The sequence below is a fragment of the Pantherophis guttatus genome, chromosome 1, assembly GCF_059756535.1.
Source record: "Pantherophis guttatus breed Tessera chromosome 1, ASM5975653v1, whole genome shotgun sequence".
NCBI classification, from domain to species: domain Eukaryota; kingdom Metazoa; phylum Chordata; class Lepidosauria; order Squamata; family Colubridae; genus Pantherophis; species Pantherophis guttatus.
Window position 1 is genome coordinate 102504235 of NC_142063.1, and position 24321 is coordinate 102528555.

General features: G+C 38.9%; 1 protein-coding gene across 8 annotated transcripts; it reads right to left on the bottom strand.

The window, feature by feature from the left end:
• Positions 1–453: 453 nt before the first annotated feature.
• Positions 454–23824, bottom strand: SAAL1 (serum amyloid A like 1). 8 transcript variants are annotated; one of them, XM_060687717.2, is made up of 14 exons: positions 23413–23820; positions 22589–22769; positions 21747–21911; positions 20281–20376; positions 15248–15331; positions 13732–13811; positions 8249–8308; positions 7001–7116; positions 5596–5779; positions 5234–5319; positions 4946–5134; positions 3916–4112; positions 2453–2545; positions 454–989 (listed from the first exon to the last, which is right to left on the bottom strand). In XM_060687717.2, exons 3-14 carry the CDS (start codon positions 21870–21872, stop codon positions 897–899), a joined length of 1404 nt encoding a protein of 467 aa, XP_060543700.2. In that variant the 5' UTR covers positions 21873–21911; positions 22589–22769; positions 23413–23820; the 3' UTR covers positions 454–896. The 8 variants fall into 8 exon arrangements, with proteins under 8 accessions (XP_060543700.2, XP_087735847.1, XP_087735853.1 ...); XM_087879721.1 differs by having other exon boundaries at positions 23362–23787; XM_087879727.1 differs by having other exon boundaries at positions 22317–22769; positions 23362–23593.
• Positions 23825–24321: the final 497 nt, after the last annotated feature.

A 24321-nucleotide genomic window follows, 5' to 3' on the forward strand; every position in this document is an offset into this window, starting at 1 on the left:
ATGGTGCAGAGTCCTGAGAAACATGGCTGGAAGCGCATGCATGGTCTCAGGGGCGAACAGCTGATGAGCGGCTGTGTCAGCAGCAGCCATGAGGTGACCACTTTCATCACCTCCTGCACCTCAAAAATAATAAGACCTCCCCGAAAATAAGGCCAAGTAACAATGAGCTGTGCTCATTATTTCGGAGGTCAAAAGAAAATAAGACCCTGTCTTATTTTCTGGGAAACACCGTATCTAACCAGCTCTTTGCTACATGTTATGTATATTATATGTTGTGTACTATATGAAATTCTTATGAACCTTCCTCCAATACTGTAATTTCCATACCAGTGGCAGTGGCAGAGAGTAGCTACTGCAGGTTGTTGCATGGCACTAGAAGACCTGTGACACATCTGAAGTATAATTGAATTATAATTTATTTCATGTAAAAATAATGCACAAGCAGAACATCTGTCACATAGGTCCAAATATTGTTTATTAATTACAAAACTCTCCAATTTTAGATGTTACTATAATTAAGCTTCATTTTGGTAATTTTTTGAATTATTTAACTCTGTAAGACAAACAAACCAAAACAACCCAATTATTCTCTATAAAAAAACATCTTAACTAACTTTATTAATACAGAAAAAGGAAGACCTTTTTCAGACTTAGACGAAGGGTTGTTCATTTTTAGCTGAAATTTACAACCTCAATAGTTACTAAGATATAAAATTATGTTGCATATGCTAAACAGTCTTCAGGGAGTTTGTTTTTCCAGACCATTTGCTATATTGCCTCCATTTAAAAAGGATTCTTATATAGGTTTCAATTTGCTTGGAATTCTTTACCCAGTGCTTTCTTCATAGGGAAACTAATTATACACAGTCTCCTTGCAGCAAAACAGACATATGGACCTATGCCTGGAGTTTCAAATTTGGGAAGCTTTTACTCAAGTTGTCAGCAAGAGTCTGATCTGCTCCATGCAGTACTTCAAGAAAACTCTCCACCTGGAAAAAAAGCGAAGTATATTTTATCATCTACTGTATAGAAAGTTGAATAAGGTAAAACATGGGAATTAAGCAGGATGAACTTATTTTGTCAAGCACCTTGACCAGGATGTAGATTGTTGCCAAATTTCATGCTGACTCTTCACTAATTTACAGGACATCAAATAATAATTTCTACAGAGTTAAGTACACAAATGCCTTCAAAGCTTTCTAGGTTTTGAACTTCCCAAATATCAGTCAATATCACTTCGGTGACAATGGGAAAACTTCTTTTGTAATCTATTCACTGATGCTCTTTTACATATATTAAAGGTATGGGGAAAGCATTGTGTAAAGCGTTTTTTGGGTTAGAAAACAAAACAAACAAATAAGATTATAATATAGGTAGTCTTTGTCTTTGAACCACAACTGAGCCCAATATTGGTTGCTAAGTGAGATAGTTTAGACCTTTACTACCACAGTTCTTAAGCGAATCACTGCAATTGTTAAATTAGTAACATGGTTATTAAGTGAATCTGACTTCCTTATTGATTTTGCTTATCAGAAATTAAGTATGAGCCAGTTGCCAAGTGTCTAAATTTTGATTCCATGGCTGTGGGGATGCCGCAAAGGTTGTAAGTGTGAAAAACGGTCATAAGTCACTTTTTTTCATTGCCATTGTAACTTTGGATGGTCACTAACGAATGGTTGTTAGTCAAAGACCTGTATTTATTTCACCAAATTTATAACCCCATTTCTGAAAAACTATAGGCAGTGTACAATAAAGAACAAAATTACAAGACCAACCTGACAATAAAAATCCTCTAATCTTAATACCTAGGATTGATGCTCTCAGTCAAAGGAATTGGTGAAATTCAAAAGGTAGAAAGCTTTGAAGGCTATGTATATCTGTAGAAATTAAACTAGAATTTACCTCCCAGGACTACAAGAAATCCTTCTGTGATCTGGCAGCTTAATCACCAACAGTTTTTCCGGCACTAACATGTTCCCTTATTTTACCAGTGGGAACCCCAAAATATTGGCAGAAAAATATATTCAGGGAAGTTATTTATTGATAGATATCCTTACCTGTAGTTAAGGAGCTCAAAATTGTAGGACTCCCTTCTATTTTTTCCTCACTGCAACAACCCTGTGAGGTAATTTGAGCAGCGAGGACTACAACAGCCCCAAATCACTTGGTGAGCTCCCCTGGCTGAGGGTGGACTCAAATCTGAGTTTTCCCAGTGCCACCCCAACAGCTTAACAATTTTTAAGGCATAGGTTATATAACTTGAAGCTGGGAGGGGAAGGAAGAAAGGAAAGAGAAGAGAGCCAATTTTTTATTCTACCAATAAAATTTTACCAGCCACGTTTTTGAATATAAATCTCTAAAAAAAAATTAGATGAAGCCATATGTATCAGAGATATTTATCCTTGACAATATCTCAAATATAGCTTTTGCTTATTTCAGAAGTCATACATACCGAAGATGAATAAAAAGGAAGGAGATTTTGAAATGCACAGGAGCATTTCTGTTCATTTATATGACCTTGCTTGAGCCCCTCCAATATGTTTTCCTAAAAATACCAGCAAAGAGTTAGATGCTGTTTGAATAAAGAATTTTTAATAAAGCTTATTAAGGTTGGTAACTCAACTGTGAAAGACAAACATAAACAGTATGTTCCAATAAAAAAATGTGAGCCATGGCAACCCAGTGATCAAAGAAAACATTTTAATATTTAATATTAATAACAATTCTGCATATGAAGAATGCTAAATGTTAAATATTGAACACTGAACTATTTAATATTCCACTGTGTTTCATGTGCATAAATCAGCCTTTGAATCAGTTTGGCTGTAGAATATGTGTTAAAAATGTAATACTCTATAATTGCTAGAAGGGTTCTGTAGGGTAGTTTTATACAATAGCTGAAAAATAAGCACTTAAAACAAAAGGATAGATATATATTCTATCTCAAACTAAAACAATTTATTTCATTAAAAAAATACTCATCTCACAGAGGACTGACATTCTGTGTCTACTGAGATTCTTGCACAAATTATAAAATGCAAGCCAGCCAGAGTTTTCCATCATTTTTAACATGGTGAAAATGTTCTACACTTCTTACGTGTATATGCTCATACACATAAAAATATAGGTTCCATTCCTTTCCATTCTAGAAGATAATTTTATAATTAGTAAGACAACAAATGCTTCAAAAATTATTCAGAAGAACTTCAAAAGATGTGACAGTGCAAGTACAGCTCCAATATAATCACCCAGTTCTTTTTTAAAGCATCTGTATGGCCCTTGGGGAACAAAGCTGCTCTAATAAATAACACATATTTTTATATTTTATAGGAGGTTTATAGCTAGAAAGCGGGAGACCATGAGTTCAAGTCCCATCTTAGCCATGAAAGTCAGCTGGTGTCAGGTCCAAGAAATAAGAAGTTAGTATACACTTCAAAAGCACTACGAGTTTATTCCTTGCTACCGACACAAAAGAATCTCATCTACTATCAGTGAAGCCAAATTTGTCGTAGATAATTGTCAATGTACTTCAAGGAGGACTGGACTTAGATCTCTTGCAGGAACATAATGAGTCCAAACTGATGATGTGTTTTACCCTGTCCTCAGTTCAGCCTAGTCATCTCCTACTTTGTGCCGGTTACACACACACACACACACACACACACACACACACACACACACACACACACTTGTTGTAGTGAGGTACAGGAGCAGGAAGATGTGTTGGATATGTTTCTTGCCTTGATTTATTTGTAACAATAATAAAGGCAGGATATAAATAAATAAAACATTAAAGATACAATTCCTTTAATGCATACATGCATACATGGATACTTGTTACTACACTACCATAGTGATAAAACCTGGGTTGAAACCATTCCTTAACTTTCAAGTTTATATGATTATTTTTTTTACCTCAGATAATTCCTGCAGCATATTGGAGAGTAATTCACAACAGATGTCCTTCAAGATTTTTAAATGGAAATCTTCATCAACTACTTCCAATTTCTCACACTCTTCTGTCTGGGATTTCTTTGAGCTGTCTACAGATCTCTTCTCACATTCATCCATATTTTGTAACACTCTAATCACGCTGTCAATCAGAGCCAGATCTGAAATGCAAAAAAAATTTAAATTATGAATGAAAGTGTGTCGGGGGGAAAAGAGGAATTCCTAGTAGAAAAGTAGGTTTTAAAATAAGTAGACTTTGGAGTCATTGACAGTATCAGAACAATCTAAAAAAGACCCAGAACAGACAAAAGATAAACAAAGAGAAGCAGCTTTTTCTTCACAAATTAACCTAATAATTATATTTGATTATAGATCAAATGAAAATATTTCCCATAAATATTTACAGACAACAGTCCATTTAAAAGAAAAAAAAGAGGAAATGCACCCGTCTTATAATATTCTATATTAAAAAGGACAATGTCAATTTGTTAGAATGTTATCATTTCAGTCAAAAATCTATGGCCTCAGACAAATTGGATATTTATCATACATATTTATTCAAATCGAATATAGGAAAATTAACAACAGCTTCAATTTATGTCCAAATGACAATAAATAAAAAATTATGAACTGCTTTTCTTTTAGTTCTTGAAATTGCAGAAAGAAATTTTAGATATTGGGAGATAAAAATGGGACCCTTTTATGTCACTTTTTCCTCTTTTAGATGTATTGAAAAACAAATGTCCTTTAAAGAGATTTATTTCATTAAACTTATTCAAGTACACAGTAGGCTATATCTCTAACTCAATAATCAATTTTATAGATGTGCAAGGTGCTAATTTCATTAATGCAGATCACAATCCAATAACTGTAAGACTACCTAGAGGAATTTCCAGACCAATGAGAGTGGAGGCTGAATGGCCTATTATTATTGCAATCCTTCAAATACTTCATTTTGAAATTCTGTGATTATATTCCCCACCATAACACTTACTCTTTCCCATCTTGACATAGTCCTGATCTATCTGTGAAGCAAAAATGGCTGATAGCACAGACAAAATAGAAGCCAACAGGGTCTTCTGTTCTTGAATAATAATTGGTGGATCATCTGGCTGGCAGAGTTCATTGCAAAAGAGATTATACAGCAGGCTCCATGTTTCCTTTCCTCTATCAGAAGATTTGACTGAAAAATGAGAAAAAAAATTAGGCAATCTCTGAAAAAAATTCTTTATTAAAGAACTCTCTACAAATACTTGGTCATTACATGCTTTAGAAAACATACCAATTGTTTGAATGCCTTCATCCACTGTAGTGAGCAGCTGTAGAATATGCATATAAACTTCAAGTCCTTCGGAATTGTTATCTGAGCTGCAGTAAAGCATTATGAATTTTAGTTAGAATTATTCATTAAGAAAGATTTGTGTGTCTCTGTATCCATATGAGAAAACTCACAGTTGAAGGGGGACATATTGCTGAAAAAAGCAAATATTTATTGAAATGTTTCTATCCCATTCAGAGTTAAAATTGACATGATTTGGTGTTCTTTTGCTACAAAGGCAGGTAAAATGAACCTGAACATTACTTGTCCAATATGAAAAAGTACCTTATATTGCTATGCTTGCATGCATACTGATAGATGCTTACCAAACTTGTTTTGCAGCTTCAAGCAGACAAGGTAGAATTTTAAAATCAGGAACATCATCTGGAGAATCATCTGTGGGCTGTTCCACTGATGGACAAGAATCTTTTTTAATCCAGTTTATCATTAATTCTTCATCCAAATCAAACAACTTATCAACCACTTCACCAACTTTCACCAGCAAGTCCACTGAAACAAAAATTAAAGTACAGTTAAATTAAGACCACATAAAATACAAAAGCAAAATATTTTAGCATGCTCTAGTACACTACTATATAGTATATACTATATTACTACTGGTAGCTAATAGTAATTTGGATATATGCTGCTTTGAGAATCTTTACATAGCATTGGTAAATCAAATATAATTTTATTTTCAACTAAATAAATACAAAATGACCAGAAAAGTACTCCCCCCAAGCAATGTTTTTTTTTTTTCCTTTTTAACTTTTATATTTCTTTTTTCAACTCACTCTGCAGGAGCGTTAAAATAAATCATAGCATTAAGAATTAGAATGTGGATTTCCAAACATCAGTTTAATGCTATTACTAAATATTAGAACAGCACTTTGGATTTCAAGGCCATAATTTTTTTTTTTTTTTTAATTTGATTTATATGCCGCCCTTCTCCGGAGACTCAGGGCGGCTTACAATGTGCTCAGCAATAGCCTTCATCCTTTTGTATATTTTATACAAAGTCAGCTTATTGCCCCCACAAACTGGGTCCTCATTTCACCTACCTTAGAAAGGATGGAAGGCTGAGTCAACCTTGAGCCTTGGCGAGATTCGAACCCTGCAGTAATTGCAGGCAGCTGGTCTTAATAAGCTTAATAACAGGGTGCCTTAAACCCCTGTAGTACCAAGGCTCTTTGTGCTTTGGATTATGAAAGGACATGCACATATCATCTGTCTACAACTTTTTAATTGGAAATGTTACACATTTTCCTTTCATATCTTCCCCTTTTAGCCTATGTTTACGTTTTAAAATATATTTAAGACAATTCAGAAAATCAGAACATCAGTGCCACATATGGCACTTACAACTCAAGGTCATTTTACCGAAGACTTGGATTTCAGAAAGATGTTTCCATTGTTCTTTCAGTTTGTAAACTAAGTGCTGAGTACTTTATGAAGATCTAATCACATTCCTATTTTATATTAATGTAAATATAGCATGTTATGGACATCCCAAAGGTATTATAACCATAGGAAAAGAAGGCACAAAAAACTACTCCACTGATTCACATGGTTTCGCTTTATCCTGGATTCTTTCTTTCTTAACTAAAAATGCTTTAAGCGAAGTTTTCCCTAGAAGTAATTTAAAAATATTTGATTCCCGTATAGGAGTTGTGCATTTTTCCTTACTTTAAAAATGCTCTATGATGCAATAAAATACATTCTTCAGCTTACCATTTGTAGAACTAGACATGATAAAGCAGAAACAGTTATAGACAGACGGACTTTGTCTGATTCTCTCCACCCATATATTAGCCACTTCAGATTGACAGAGGCAAGTCAACAGTAACCTAAAATACAAATGGAAATGTAACAATGTGAGATTTTTTTGAAAAGCCCAAATTTATATGCCAGCCCTATAAGCATCTAAAAGTAAGCTCATTAAATCTGTTTCTAAATTAACTTGTATAGGGTTGCACTCTTAAATTTTTATCATGGTTTATGTTGATTAAATATACAATTAAAATTAAAATTCAATAAATGATATGTGAAATCAATTTAATTGTGAGGACCAAGTAAAGGGAAAGTAAGAATACCATATAGAAGTCCTGGAAGTATCCTACTGAGTTCAGTAGCACTTCTACCAAGTAAAATTAATAAAAAGGGAATCTACTAGCTTTCTAATTGCTTTTTAATTTATATTGCTAACGGAGACTAAAGTAATACCTTGCCTTAACAAACTGCTCTAGGGACCAATGGTCATGAGGAGATAGGACCATGAAGAAAAACAACAGATCATTTAAATCATTTACCGAAAGGAAGATCAACTAGATTCCTTACTTCAGCCTTTTTGCCAGCTAGAATACTCAGATATCCATGACAGTTGCCAAGGACTAGAAAGATTAGAAGCAGCAAACTCCATTATCAGAATAATAATTCTAATACTATCTATTGTCCAAAACTATAAGGACCAAAAATAGCCACTTCAGCAAGGCCTCTATGCACAGAGTAAACATATTGGCACTTTATTTTACTTAGACATTTGAACTTTAGAGCATTATATAATAGCCTCATTTACACTTAACACTAAACCAAAATTATGGCTAACTTATAATCAAACAGCAACAATTCCATCAGTGGTTTATCTTTACAAGCAAAGCAGGCATGTCTGGCTTGTGATCTGTGGAAACAACTTGAATGAATTAAACAAAAATCTTGGTTTGTATAAAACAACCATACAGAGAGTTGACCAAATCAGAGAATAGTGTTTCACTGTAATAGAAGCTACAAGAATTTAGCATTTACAAACTACAAGCATACAAGTTACAAGTGTACACTGTACACAAACATTCTACCATTCTAGCTTACCATTGCCTCTTATGCTAAATACCTTTATGCTAAAGGTATTTTAATCACTCAGAAACCAACTAGCCAACCAACCAACCAACCAAGAAAGAAAGAAAGAAACAAAAACAAGCTTACCTGCTTGTTTCAAGCAGAGTCGGGGAATCAGAATCACATAAACGATGAAGCACTATTTGTCTGGAAAAATCATGTATCGATTAAGCATACAACATGACACAAACATTATTTTCTATACCTTTACTCAGACATCTGTCAATGTTTCCTGAGCCTTCCCATGCTTAACGTTTAGAGTTGCCAAAATAAAGTGCAAGTGCAACGGAGAACGTTTTACTACAGGTAGTCCTCGCTTACGAACCGTTCAAAGTTGTGACAGACCGGACTTCCTGTTGGCTCCGCGAGCTTTGAAGACGGTCTTTTATGAGCGCCCGATCCCCGGTTCCGTAAAAGCCCCAGAACAGCCGAAAAACAGCTGTCTGGAGGCTTGGAACCCTCTCCCCGGGCAAAGGGGAGAGAGAAGAGCCGACAGGCGGAGGTAGAGCCCCCCAAGTGCCCTAGGAGAAATCCTGGGCTGCGAAGGGTGTGGGCTCCCTATTGAAGCCTGTCAAGCTGCTCCGGACCAGAGACGACTCCGCAAAAGCGGAGCTAGAAGCCGTGACCAAGATCTGCTGGGGAAAAAAAAAATGAGGGGACTTTTAACATCTTTACCTTGATTGCAGACAGAGCAAACCAGGAGAAAAAAGAAAAAAAAATTGCAAGTAACACTTTAACTCCGTTTTAAAATGCAGAAAATGGCGCCTGAGGGCGGGAGAAGGAAGCTACAAGGGAAAGTGCTTGTTACGCTTGTTAACGTTTGCAACATTGATATAGCTACTGGATTACACCTTAAGAGAAAGTTTTAAAGTGGAAGCACCTAGGAAAAGAATTTGGTACTGAGGAAAAGAATTTGGTAATGACTTTAACTAAAATTTTGCTCTTATACTGTGTGGAAAATAGTTGGAATTGTCGACCTAATAGCTGGATAAATACAAAGTGGCTGAAATATGGCTGACTCCAGAGCTGGTGAATCAGCAAATTCTCAAGCTGTAACTGTTAAAGCTTTTCAAGAACTTCTAGAATCCTTTAATTCTGCGCTTTTGGATATAATTGAAAGAGCTTTTTCAAAAAACAGCTTGGAAAATTATAAGGAGTCATTAGATGGACAGCAGGAAATTTTTCAGAGGAGTCTGCCCTTGGAAGAACAAGAGGCTGTTAGGACTGAAAGGCAGGCTGGCACAGCTGAAACAAAGAACTGGGTAGATGCTTCCATTCAACTGATAGAAAAGCAACAAATAGATTCTTTATTGCAAGCTGACAAACTTTATGGCAACAAATTTTGGCTATATGGACAAAGGAATGGACTGAAGGATTATACAAGCAAGAAGAGTTGAAATGGAGATCTCAAACTAGAAAAAGTGATTTTAAGAAGAGAGCGAGTATTTCAGAAACATCAACCTCAAATCAACATTTTAAAACTTTCAAAAATAAAATTGGGGGGAATGTTGAAAGAATTAATAAAAAAGGACTGGAAAAAATATAGAAAGAAGAGAAGAATAGAAGATTAAGTATTTGCTTTTTTCTCTCTCTCTCTTTGGGGAAGGAAGATTCTAGTAATAAATTGAAAAGTTTAATTACATTGGTATTAAAGGCTATTTTAGGAATTGAAAATTTGAAAGATATCTTCCTGTAGATTTTGAAATCTGCATTTGGCAAATATGTGTTTTAATGGTATTAAGAGTTTTTTAAAATGTTTAACATAAGATTATATTATTTTAAAAGATATATGAGATAAATTGTGTAAGCTTTCAAGATGCCCAACTTTTTGAAGCAAAGAGGATTAATGTTAAATTCAGAATTCTATTACAAAACGATAATTAGTTTTGGATAGTAAAAGGGCTGCTTTCTAAAAAGTTAGAGGTATTAAAATGGTTAATTGAAAACTTGAAAGATATCCTCTTGTAGATTTTGAAATTTATATTTGGTAAATAAGTGTTTTAAAGGTATTAAGAGATTTTTAAAATGTTCAACATAAGATTATATTACCTTAACAGGTATATGAGATAAAATGTGTAAGATTTCAAGATACCCAATTTTTTGAAGGAAAGAGGATTAATGTTAAATTCAGAATTTTATTAGGGAGTAATGTTCAAAAAGAATGATGTTCGAGGGTATGAATATGAAATTTACTTATGACTTTTACTGTTTGTAATATTGCTAAAGTACTGGATTATACATCAAGAAAAAGTTTTTTTTTATAATTAGGATGAATGAATTTAACGTAATTGGTCTTGAGGATTTATAAAAGGGAGGTTGATGAATTGGAGCAAGGGGAGTTAAAGAATGTGTGGGAATTTTGAAATTTATAATTAGTTAGTTTATTTTAGCATATGTTTGTTAGATGCTATACCCTGTTTTTGCTCTGGGAAGTCAGGGGGGTGGATGGGGAGGGTGGGATAAGGGTTGGGATGGGGAAAAAAAGTGGTGAATAGAGAAATGTTTTAACAGAAGAAAGTATCTACGATTAGAATACAGGAGTTGCTCAGATACTAAAGGAGGAGAATATTTCACAGCAAAGAAGTTAGAAAGGAGAGAGGAGAGGGTAGGAAGAGGAGAGGGAGGGAGAGGAATGGAAGAAGAAGAGGAAGGGAAGGGGACAGGAGTAGGAGTGAAGGTGAGAAGAGGGAAAAGAAGAGAGAAGTGGGGGAAAGGGAAAGGAAGTAGGATGAGGTAGGAGAGGAGGAAGGAGAAAGTAGGAGAGAAGAGGAGGGAGGGAAGGGAAAGAAAGGAGAAGAAGGTTTGCTGTGGAATGAGGGAAGAAAGAGAAGAAGAGCAACTCCGAATGTAATTAAAATGTCCTATTTTAATGCTTTCTTTAAGGTAAACATGCATTTATTATGTATAAAAAAATGTACACTTTCTATTATGTGGGGAGGGGGAAAGGGTGGGGGCAGGGCCGGATTTAGATGAAAAGAGGCCCTAGGCTATTCCACTTATGAGGCCCTTTCACCTATAGTGAAAGTGTAATTTTAATTTTACTAACAATTTGAATGTAGGCCCCTCTTGATCTTGAGGCCCTAGGCTGAAGCCTAGTTAGCCTATAGGAAAATCCGGCCCTGGGTGGGGGGGGGAGAAAATTGTTTGTATTTCTTATAAAACTTTTCAATAAAAAAAACAAAAACAAAAACAAAGTTGTGACAGACCCTCCCCCAAAAGCTACTTACGACTCAATTTCAGAATTCACATGCACACACAACCTGGTCACATGACTATATTTTGGTTGCTTGGCAACCAGCCCACCTTTATGGCCAGTTGCAGCATTTCACATGGCTGTGATTTATGACACTTTTTGCCAGTTTCTGGTCTTTGGGGCTGGTTTCTAGCAAAAAAAAAATAAATCCAAAAGAATATATGGATTCACTTAATGAGCGCCACAAAACAGTCATAAAATCAAGCAAAGTTGTGTGTATGCCTTGGTTTACAACTGTCACGACTAAAATGCCTTGCTCCATTACAGTTGTAAGTGGAAGATTACCTGTCTAAACTACAGAAGGCAGACTTTTTCAAGTCTAGTCCCAATGTGCAGATACTACATTTTTTTGATCTACAGAAGAATGCTTAAAACTGTGCTTTATAAATAGGTCTTCAAAGGTTAATGCCAGCTGGTGTTTTTAGACTACCACTTTTTATTTATTATTGCTCACGCTGAGTGAGATGCTCGTAATGCTATAGGGAACAGGGCCACACAAGTAGTGGGTGAGCATGCACGCACAGCTCCACTAGTGCAAATGAAGCTGAGCTCTTTTGCGCACTTGTCTGCCACTCACACAGAACCATCCCCTCTCCCCCCATCAGGCCGCCAAGCCAGAAAGGTTGGGGACCACTGCTATTTTTTATTCCTAGTTTGATTACATTGAGTGGAGCAGCATACATTTTCATTAATACATACTTGACTTATTGAATGATTCAGAGAGAATGATCTACGACATCAATCCAAGTACCTGGTTCTACACAAATATACTTGTAACATTTCTAATAAAATCTGTAGCAAAGCCATTCAGGAGGAAACAGTAAGATTTATTGCTTCTACTAATTAATAATTCAACAGCAACAACATTGTCCTGTTTTGCATAGTGTAAGAGATGTTATATAGGACACTGAAACAGGAATACAGGTAGACCTCATTGGTAGGGTAGGGTAGGGTAGGGTATGGCAGGACAGGGCAGAATTCTTTATTGGCCAACTGTGATCGGACGCACAAGGAATTTGTCTCAGTGCAGAAGCTCAGTGTACATATAAACAGCAAGTAGTAGGTCATAATAGCAATAGTAGTAGCACTTAGACCACAGGTGTCAAACTGGATTTCTTTGAGGGCTAAAGCAGCACTGTAGTTCTCCTCCGCGGGCCTGCTGGGGAGAGGGGAGGTGGGACAGATGCTTCCTGGAGCACCCTGCCGGCCAAAATGGGGCATGAGGGGCCCACACACACCCGTGCCCCATTTTCAGCCTGGATGGCCTCCTGCAGCACTTTGCCAGCCAAAACGCTCCCCTGCACCCCATTTTGGCTGCCAGAGGCACCATGGGCCAGTCCTTTGCTATTTCCAGACCGGCCGTGCAGGCCAGATTAAGCACCCCCTGGGCCAGATCCAGCGCACAGGCCTTGAGTTTGACACTCCTGACTTACTTATATACCGCTTCATAATGCTTTATAGCCCTCTATAAGCGGTTTAGACTCAGCATATTGCCCTCCAGCAATCTGGGTCCTCATTTTACCAACCTTGAAAAGATGGAAGGCTGAGTCAATAATCATAGTTTAGTGACCACAGTTGGGACTGGCAACTTAATTATAAAGTGAAACGGTTGTTAATGAAATCATGACTGAGCTTTCCTTTTATTTACAGACCTGTGAGGATAGTCGTTACTTTTTCATCACTGTCATATACACAATGATTGCTGAATGAGGCAGTTGCTAAGCATGGACTACCTGTATGGCTATAGCATTAAACAGGTAGATTACTGGTCTATAAAGCACATCTTTTACCATTGAACTACTCATGTTCCACATTTCCTATTTACAAGATCAGGTTTATAGAGTCTGGCATAGATATGAAAATATCCACAGGTATGGCCTCTTTTAGTCAATCTTTACATCCCTGCCCTCTCTATTGGTCTGTGTCTGAGATTGCTATCTTGCTCCCAATTTAAAAATCAAACAGAATATTAAGTTGCAGGAAAGCCCTACTGCTTTTCCAAAAACATTTCTTTCTTGTGATTCTCTTAACCCTGAAACCACTTGTCCTTGATAATGTTTGCTAATACATATGTATAAAGTCATTTTTTTCTAATATTCTTTTTATACTTACTTCTGGACTGGACACCGAGTTTCCTGTATCTTCCTCCTTGAGAAACATTTATATCTGCCTGCCATACCTTACAAACTTTAACACCGACCAAGTATATTTTTTTCTTTCATTCTACAGTATATTAATAATCTGTGTGTACTAAATGGTGTTTTTATAGCAACAGGAACTAAAACTGGAGTCTGAAAATCATGAAATAAAAACTTACCCCAGGTTCTCATCTTTACTAATAGACATGCACGTATCTTGGCAGCAGGCCATATTTCCCAGAATACCTACACAGATTTCCTGCAATGAAAAATATAGTAAGTTAACATAAAGTTATATATACAATAAGGTAAACATTATCAAGGAAATATATGCTTAGGTGTGTTCTCAATATATGGAGTATCAATTGAAGCAGGAATCTAATTCTCTATGCTCTCATATTTTACTCTCAGCAAAGAGCCAAAACTTTTAATAAAGTTTAATAACATATTTATTAAGTATTACATTTCTCATATTGATAGCCTTTGCACAATATGACATTTTGGTATATATATTGTCATTTTCTACAAGCTGCATTACCTTATAAGAAGAGGAGGAAGTGCTGCATATACTGCCTTGTGCTCCTAAAGGAAAGGTGCAATAAATCTAACAAATCAATCAATCTCTTGCTAAGAATGTGACATGGTTCCACCTCTATCAAGGTACTCCTTATTTTAACTATCCAATTTGTAATTTTTTATTATATGACAAAGAAGAAGGGGCAAGCAAAGCTCTATAACATCAAATCTGATCCAAAGTTGAACATACAATTGAAAGAAGCTGTGTTAGTCAGAGTAGCATGGAGAGCACTTGCTATAAAGAGACCAAGAGTTGGACACAACTAAATGGTTAAAAACAACAATTTTGGAAGTCATATCCAGGTCATTCAAAACCTTAATTATGCCAAGTCATGGCCCATCAGGATGTCAGTTAATATTTCTTAAATAGAAGCACAGAAGTACACAATCCTGTGTTTCTATAACTGTACTGTTTCTCAAGATTAGTAACATTAAAATCTATGAATGTCCCAGAATTCTCATCCTGTTGCTAAGTCTCTCAGATCTTAAAGCTGCTGACGTTGAAAAATACTGCTATAACCAGTGATAAACTATTTAGAAAACTACACAAGTATACTAAAAGTAATGAATTAATAACAAGAGGTACTAACAACTCAGAAATATTTAGTCAGTTGCATAGATAGTCCTTGACTTACAATAGCTCGTTTAGTGACTGTTCAAAGTTGCAATGGCACCGAAAAAAGTGACTTAGGAGTTTTTCACATTTACAATAGTTGCAGCATCCCTATGGTCACACAATCAAAATTCAGATGCTTGGCAACCAACTTATATTTATTACGGTTGCACTGTCCCAGGGTCATGTTATCACATCTTGCGCCCTTCTGACAAGCCAAATTCGTTTAACAGCCATGCTAATCAGCTGCAGTGATTCCCTTAACAACTGTGGCCAGAAAGGTCATAAAACAGTACAAAACTCACTTAACAACTATTTCAGTCAGTAACACAAATTTTGAGCTCAATTGTAATCGTAAGTCAAGGACTACTTGTATTTAATGGCTTTCTTCTACTTTTTAAGATTGTATTTTTATTTGCTGTTTGCGCTTTATTCAACTGCATAATTCTTATAGGTCCAAAACTCAACTACGTAAGTAATAAACATAGATTCATAATAGAACTTACAGTAAGACGAGGACATTTGGACTTTGCAAGAAAAACCATGAATATGTCAGGGGCTTTAAACTCTTGTAAAAATAAAGCAACATCCTGAAAGGAAGAAAGTTGGATTTGTTGATGTACATGAAACAAATCTTATTTGGTGAGGAGTAGCATAATTTTTAAAAGTTCATTTTGGAGTTCAAACTTTTCTGCTAGGACCATGACAAATATTTTTTTCTATTTAAAGTTTGAACTTCTATTGATGTTATCTCCTCTGAATGGTTCTTGGCAACACAGGAACTTAAAGACAGCAATGTGGTTGACATTACATACTTTCTTTCTCTCATTTATTCAAAAGACCAGCTGATCATAAACAAATGATCTAAACATTAATGAATAGATAGTATAAGACAGGTTATTTCTTTTGGAAGAGGTATATCAACAAAACATTTCAGTGCTTAATTTAAGATATGATCTGGAGAACACAAAGAAAATAAGATCAATGTAAGGAATTACACATAAATTTAATAAACAATCTATGCCAAAGTTTCTTGGGCATCAATATGTCACTGCTAACCCACATAACAATAAATCTGCGTAGAAAATTATGAGTAAGTTTTATAGGGGTCAGTTTGAGGAAATAATAAATATACAACTTAAAAATACCATTCACTTTTAATAATTTTAATATGTATATCTCAGAGATTTTTAAATTTATTAACTTGTATAGGTAAAATGAGTAACAAAGTATGGAAAAAATTTGATCATGTTTCAATGCTGTCTATACAAATCTGATCAGGTGTAAAAGAAAAATGAGATCCACATTTTGAGAATCCCTGTCTCTTACAAAATTTTGCTTAAAATCTTGCAAAGAAAATTAGAGCAAACCAGATAGAGAAATGCCAGATAAATAGGTGGGTTTCTGAGGGACACAACCTGAGATGGATAATGCCAAGAATGAAAATACAAAAATAAATTTGACTTCGTTAACTATACCAAAGATCATGTAGATTCTTAGAATGTGAAACATGTTCAGGAGGGGGGAGCGGACCTGGCAGGTATTACGGAGACCTGGTTGGGCCATGAGGGGGGGGTTCCCCTCGTGGATATGTGCCCACCAGGTTTCCGAGCATTCCATCAGCCGAGAGCTCAGGGCAGGGGTGGGGGGGTGGCGGTTATTATAAAGGAAAGTCTTGATCCGAGGGAGACCACTGTTCCACAGATAGCCGGATGTGAGTCCCTTTTTGTGAGATGGGGTCGTGGAGTACAGATGGGCTTGTTGATCACGTACCTGGCTCCCTGCCGCGTGGCAACGGCCCTGCTTGAGCTGCTCAACGTCATAGCTGAGGTGGCGGTTGGTACCCCCAGACTTCTAGTCATGGGGGATTTCAACCTGCCATCTGTCGGCGAAACGTCTGAGGTGGCTCGGGAGTTCATGGCTTCCATGACGGCCATGGACCTTACTCAGTTAATTCATGACCCCACTCACATGGGTGGACACACTCTGGACTTAGTTTTTGTCTCTGGTCAGTGGTCGAGTGGCCTTGATACAGGGGATATAGTCATCGAAACCTTGTCATGGTCTGACCACTCGCTCCTTCGACTGGACTTTCTAACCGCTGCACCCCGCCGCAGGGAGGCGGGACCGACCAGGTGGTTCCGCCCCAGGCGCCTGATGGACCCTGATAGGTTCCAGATGGAGCTTGGGCCATTTCCTGAGACTATGACTCACGACTCGGCTGAGGACCTGGTGGCCGCCTGGGATAGTGCGGCTGCCGGGGCCTTGGACCGTGTCGTGCCTTTGCGGCCTCTGACCCGGCACCGAACTCACCTAGCTCCTTGGTTCTCCGAGGAGCTTAGGGAGATGAAGCGCCGGAAAAGACGCCTGGAGAGTAGTTGGAGGACCAGCCGCTCCGAATCCGACCGAACACTGGTGAGGTCTCATATTAAGACCTACCTAGTGGCAATAAAAGCGGCAAAATCTAGCTATTTTGCCGCTCTTATCGCGTCATCAGATAATCGCCCGGCCGCCCTGTTTAGGGTGACCCGCTCCCTCCTCCATCTGGAAGCGCGGGATGACCCCTTGCAGGGCCGAGCTGAGGACTTTGTGCAGTATCTGTATGATAAAATCGCTCAGATTCGGGAAGGGCTGGCCTCTGACTGGGTATGTCCGGATGGGATGACTGAGGCAGGTCTTGAGAGTGTTATCTGGGGGGAGTTCGATCCTGTGGCTCCCGAGGACATGGACAGGGTCCTGGGACGGCTGAATGCGACCACATGTTTATTGGACCCGTGTCCCTCCTGGTTGGTACTGGCTTCCCGGGAGGTGACACGAGGCTGGCTCCAGAAGATTGTTAACGCTTCTTTGAGTGAGGGGGTCCTGCCGGCCGCTTTGAAAGAAGCGGTTGTGAGGCCCCTCCTCAAGAAGCCCTCTCTGGATCCGGCTGTTTTGGCTAACTATCGTCCAGTCTCCAACCTTCGCTTTGTTGCGAAGGTTGTTGAGAGTGTGGTAGCACAACAGCTTCCCCGGTACCTGGATGAAACTGTCTATCTAGACCCGCTCCAGTCCGGCTTCCGACCTGGGCACAGCACGGAAACGGCATTGGTCGCGTTGGTGGATGATCTCTGGAGGGCTCGGGATAGGGGTTGCTCCTCTATCCTGGTCCTGTTAGACCTCTCAGCGGCTTTTGATACCATCGACCATGGTATCATGTTGCACCGGTTGGCGGGGTTGGGGGTGGGGGGCACCGTTCTGCGGTGGTTCTCCTCCTACCTCTCTGACCGGTCGCAATCTGTGTTGACGGGGGGGCAGCGGTCGACCCCGAGGCACCTTGCTTGTGGGGTGCCACAAGGGTCGGTCCTCTCGCCCCTTCTGTTCAACATTTATGTAAAGCCACTGGGTGAGATCATCCGTGGCTTCGGGGTGGAGTTCCATCAGTACGCTGATGACACCCAGCTGTACATCTCCACCCCAGGCCACCCCAATGATGCCCTTGAAGTGATGTCCCAGTGCCTGGAGGCCGTGCGGGCCTGGATGGGGAGAAACAGGCTCCGACTCAACCCCTCCAAGACCGAGTGGCTGTGGCTTCCAGCGTCCCGATATAGCCAGCTGACGCCATCGCTGGCTATTGGGGGCGAATCACTCGCCCCCACGGAGAGGGCTCGCAACTTGGGCGTCCTCCTGGACGCACGGCTGTCTTTAGAAGACCATTTGACGGCCGTGGCCAGGGGGGCTTTTTATCAGGTTCGCCTGATACGCCAGTTGCGCCCCTTTCTAGATCGGGACTCTCTACGCACAGTCACTCAGGCACTAGTCACTTCCCGCCTGGACTACTGCAACGCTCTCTACATGGGGCTCCCCTTGAAGAGCACCCGGAGGCTCCAGCTGGTCCAGAATGCGGCCGCGCGGGGGATTATGGGGGCGACGAGGCGCTCCCATGTGACACCTCTCCTGCGCGAGCTGCACTGGCTCCCGGTAGTCTTCCGGGTGCGCTTCAAGGTGTTGGTGACCACCTTTAAAGCGCTCCATGGCTTAGGGCCGGGGTACTTACGAGACCGCCTTCTGCCACCAATAGCCTCCCACCGGCCAGTACGCTCGCACAGAGTGGGCCTCCTCAGGGTGCCGTCCGCCAGACAATGTCGGCTGGCGACCCCCAGGGGGAGAGCCTTCTCTGTGACGGCGCCCACCCTCTGGAATAACCTTCCCCCGGAGTTACGTATAATAACAGACCTCCGGATTTTTCGTCGGGCCCTGAAAACTTATTTATTTCAACTAGCTGGGCTGGCTTGAGCTAAATTTTAAATTGGTTTTAAATTGGGTTGTTTTAATTTACGACCAGAATATCTAATTATTTTAATACTGTTTTTTAAATTTTGTATGCTTTGTTTTTACTTAGGCTGTGCACCGCCCTGAGTCCTATTTGGAGAAGGGCGGTATAGAAATTTAAACAAATAAATAAATAAATAAATAAATGTTAAGATGAAATGGCATAACAAAACAACTGATTCTTCTTCACAAATTTTTAAAAATAAATTAGAAATTACTGTAAAAATTGAGTTTGCAGTAAAAATAGTACAGAGTATATTAGATAAGAATGCATATCTTCTCCATATTTAGCAAATATATTATAAGAATGGAAAATGAGAAGAACTTACAGCTGAAAACTAACAATTTGAGATCCACAGAGGGTAACATTTTCTTAACCAAATGTAAAAAAGACTTTTTTAAAAGTTGTTTTTGAAAGTTAAAAATGGAATATGAAATATCTTAAGTAAGACAAAGATAATGTCATCTGGCATGCTAAGTGAACTTGCAGTTAACAGTGATAAAGTGAAAATAGGTAGTACGCTGGAAAATTAAAAAAATCTGATTCTAGGAAGACAATGACAAACAAGGCAAAATCTTGATAGAAAAAGACATTTCAGAATAGTGAAAGCTTTTTTGGTTCTAAGGGAAGCATATGAAAGCTGGAAATGCCATAACAAAGAACAGAAATAAGATACATATTTTCAAATAATAATAACTATGGAGACAGTTACATAGAGAAACAAATAAAGGCAGATTAGAAAGCATAAACTCATAGACTTTGGCATATGACAGAAGCAGATAATGGCCTACAAAAAAAGTATACCTGAAAAATTAAGGGATACAGAAGAATGGCAAGAGATTAAGAAAATAGACCCTATCAAGGATATTACAGGATTGTTCTTGGAAGAATAACTAGATATTAGTAATTAAAGACAGGCCAAGATACCAAATATTTGTATATATATATGAAGTTTTTCTGAGAGAGAGAGAGAGAGAGAGAGAGAGAGAGAGAGAGAGAGAGAGAGAGAGAGAGAGATAACATAGATGTAGATATATAAAATAGATACATTTTTGCTTAAAAAAAATACTCCCCCTCTCAAAAAATTATTTCAGAAATCTTTAATTTATGACTAGCAACCTATCACAATGTCATTCCCATGGTTTTAATAGTTTCTAGTTAATATTATATATACTCAATTCTATTCTCAAATGATTTTAATACACTTCAGAAGGTACTACTGACTAATACCTTATCCATTGACATGTCCCATACTTTGCAAATATCATTCTCCATCTCTTCATCTAGTTCCATTTGTTCTTCTTCATTGTTCAGTTTTGAAGTATCCTTTTAAGAGTTAACCAAGTTGTAGAGTAAATAAAAACATGGATATAAAATTACAAAGTAAATTTGAAAAGCCTACCAGTAGACTTAAGTAGTTATTGTAACAATTATTGTTAGCTACATAAAGCATAACAAATATATTTATGCTGCAATTAAACCACTGTAGCAGTTATGGGAATGTTATTCATTGCAACCAGAGTCCACCCAGGTTATTAAAAGATCAGACTTTTTAATTTCAATGTAATATTTTGTTTTACATTTTATGTATTCTACATATAAAGCTATGTATGTACCCTTGCATCTATAACTCTTAGCTATTGGCCGGGAGCACTGTGGCTCACATGGTTAGGATGTTAGGTTGGAGGTTAGCATGCATGTTTGAGACTTGAGTGCTGCCTTAGGGCAGAGTTGAGCTCCCATCCTTCACCAGCTGGGTGTCCCCCAGGGAACAATGATGTCACCAGCTAATCCTTTCAACCTGGAAGTGCCTCGGTATTTCTGACAGGCATGCAAGGCAAGCTATTAGCCAATGATAATAATCAAATGATATTTATCACCTTTAAAATAATAGATTAGGTTTCATGGTCCTGTGCCACCCAAATTAATCTAATTGAGGATTACAAATAACCACAGATATGCTGACACTTTGTTAATGTGTACTTTGCTTACATATTCTGCTACTCTGTCTCTCTTTGTTCAAAGCTAGTTACTGTTTGAAATAAGAGCATTTATTGTTTTTTACTCCTATTGGCTCAGTTAATTATATTAAAAGGAACTTCTCTGGAAAGTCCCAAACTCTACCATATCTTTGGACTGTTGACATTCACTCTTGATAACCCAGAGTGGAGAAGTTTGAAGTTTACATATATATTAATATTAGTGCCATGATAGGAAATCACCTAACAGTTCAACATGTCTACATCAGAACTACAGTAATTGCATACAATGGGTTATCTTTTATCCAGGGCATCTGTATTTTGTTAATACAATGAATTCATTTAGAATATGACCTGTGGGTTTTTCTTTGTTTCGATACATCCTGAATTAATCATTGAATAACTGAATATTTTTAGTAATTATTTAACTCCCATTCAGTTTCTCCCATTAGAAAACTGTTCATGTTTTGACTGACCTTGTTCAAATTTTAACAGAAGACCCTTGGGTATTATTTTTTAACACTCTCATTACATCTTCAGTATCTGCAAACTTGAATGATAATTTAAGCTATTTCCCAATTAGCTATTAAACACCTGTTCCCAAGGTACTGACACTGATGTATAACCTGCCTTATGCTTGCCACATTTCTATGAAAAGATTTGTTTCACATTCAGCATATAAGTAGTGCACACAAAGAAGATAATCAATACAGATACCTCAATTAATTTCTCAAGCACACCAATCAGCCAGTGTTTGCTGTAAACTGTATTTCCAATGGAATCCCCAGCAGCCACTTCTTCTTCCTCTGAATCACTTGAGGGGGGTGAAGGATTTCTGTCCATATTTACGCAATGCTATCCAATTAATAGATTGAAAGGTTCCTAAAGAATGGGTAGAAAACAAGACTTCAAACGTTTTATTTTGAAAAGAAAACTGTCTTAAGGATAAGGCCAAAAAGCATTAATTTCGTTAGGAAGAGAGGTGGAAAGCCACAGCAGTAAGATTCTTGCACTGGTTGAAGATATCCATAGTCCCTCCCAATTTTAACATTTCAAATTCCTGTGAATTATTTCTAATTTCCAATTTCCTAGGAAAAAATAGGGATGTTCAATATAATTAATTACAGGTAGTCCTCGACTTACGACCACAATTGAGCCTAACATTTCTATTGTTAAGTGAGGCATTTGTTGTGAATTATGCCCCATTGGCGCAGTGGTTAGAGTGCAGTACTGCAGGCTACTTCTGCTGTCTGCCAGCTGCCTGCAATTTGGCAGTTCGAATCTCACCGGCTCAAGATTGACTCAGCCTTCCATCCTTCCGAGATTGGTAAAATGAGAACCCAGATAGTTGGAGGCAATATGCCGACTCTGTAAACTGCTTAGAGAGGGCTGTAAAAGTACTGTGAAGCGGTATGTAAGTGTTATTGCTATTTTACAACTTTTCTTGCCACAGTTCTTAAGTGAATCACCAGTTGATAAATTAGTAACAGGTTAAGTGAATCCAGCTTCCCCATTGATTTTGCTTGTCAAAAGGTTACCAAAAGGCGACCACACATGACCTTGGGACACAGCAATGGTCATAAGCAGGAGTCAGTTGCCAAGCATCTGAATTTGGATTATATGATCATGGGGATGCTTTCCAAGGTCGTTAAGTGTGAAAAATGGTCACAAGTCACTTTTTTCAGTGCCACTGTAATTTTGGACAATCGCTAAATGAACTGTCGTTAAGTGAAGGGCTACCTGTACAAACAAATATAAAATAAAAGCAGAAAGGGGAAAACAAAGTCAGAGAAATTCAGTGGCGAAGGGAAAGATAATCTTTGGGATTTTTTTCAACCTCTGGGGCAAATTAAGAGCCCTAGAACCGAAAACAAGTCGGGGCCGACCTATCAGTTCAGTTATTGGACTGAACTATTGTTCAGTTAACAATTCAGTTAACAATATATAACAATTCATCATATATGAATTGTCATATATAACAATTCAGTTATATATCAAGTTAAAGGCTTGGCCTCCTAGGGATTTTGTTCCTCCTCGCCCTCGTTCCTCAGGAAAGCCCCATTGACAGAAAACCAATTTCCACACAAGCCACGAGATCCAGGGACCCGCTCCTCCCGCCGTCCACGCCAACCTCCGCTGAAATTCCAGCGCCCCAACACGGCTTCCCGTTTCTACTTCATTCCCCCCCCTTCCCCTCCCCGCGTGCGCACTTTGGCTTCCCGCCATTCCGGTGGCCGATTCTGATTGGCCAGAGTTTTTTGTATTGTTCCTAGATGACTCCACCTCCTTCGTAGCTTCCCTTCTGTTCCCGCCTCCCCTGGGCTGAACTAACCCATCAGCGGCGTCGGGCCTGGGCCGCGCTCAGGCGGGCGGGGCGACAAACCTCGTTCCCTCCCGCAGTTCGAAAAGAACCCGGGTTGGACCTGGAGCGGCTCCTTGGGGCCTCAGGTCTACCGGGGGTTGAAGGGTGCTTCCTCTCGTAACGGCCAGGAATTGGTAGCGTCCCCGTCTCGGAGAAGACGCGAACCGTCCTCGCACGCACGCAGCCCTTCGGCTCTTCTGACGCGGAGGCGAAGGCGGCCGTTCCCAGACGTTAGCGCCCTCCGCCGGCTTTCTCGGTGCAACTTCTTCCTCGGGGGTTGGTGCGAGCGAAGCGCCGAGAAGCCGGAGGACGGATGGCACGTCGAACGTGACTCACACGTTCAAATGCCACGGCTTGGTTGCTTTAGGACAGAGGTCTCCCAGCCTTGGCGACTTTAAGCCTGGCGGACTTCAACTCCCAGAATTCCCCAGCCGCTTTGCTGGCTAGGGAATTCTGGGAGTTGAAGTCCGCCAGGCTTAAAGTTGCCAAAGTTGGAGACTCCTGCTTTAGGAAGTGACGGCGCCCGGGCCATCTTGACTGCCATGCAAGGTTGCTTGGTCTCGTTAATATCTGGATTAAGTAGGGAAAGACTGTTGAGTAGTGTGTTTTTTTTTAAAAAAAAATTGTTCTCTGCTGCTTAACTGTAACCCCTCTGGGTCAGTCAATTCAAGGGTTTTGTGTTGGTTTTTTTATCTTTGTACTTGTTTGGTTGTGTGTGTGTGGTTTTTTTTTTTTTACACATCAAGTAAGGTAGGAAAAGCCTGTTGAATAATGTGGCTTTTTAAAATGCTGCTTAGCTCCTTAACTGTTAACTCCTCTTGAGTCAGATGATCGGGAAAGATAAGAACGGTGAAGGTCCAATGGAGGAGCTGATAACATTGGGAGTCTCTATTCAATTGCCTTTCCTCTCAGGATTTGATGGTGGTTTTT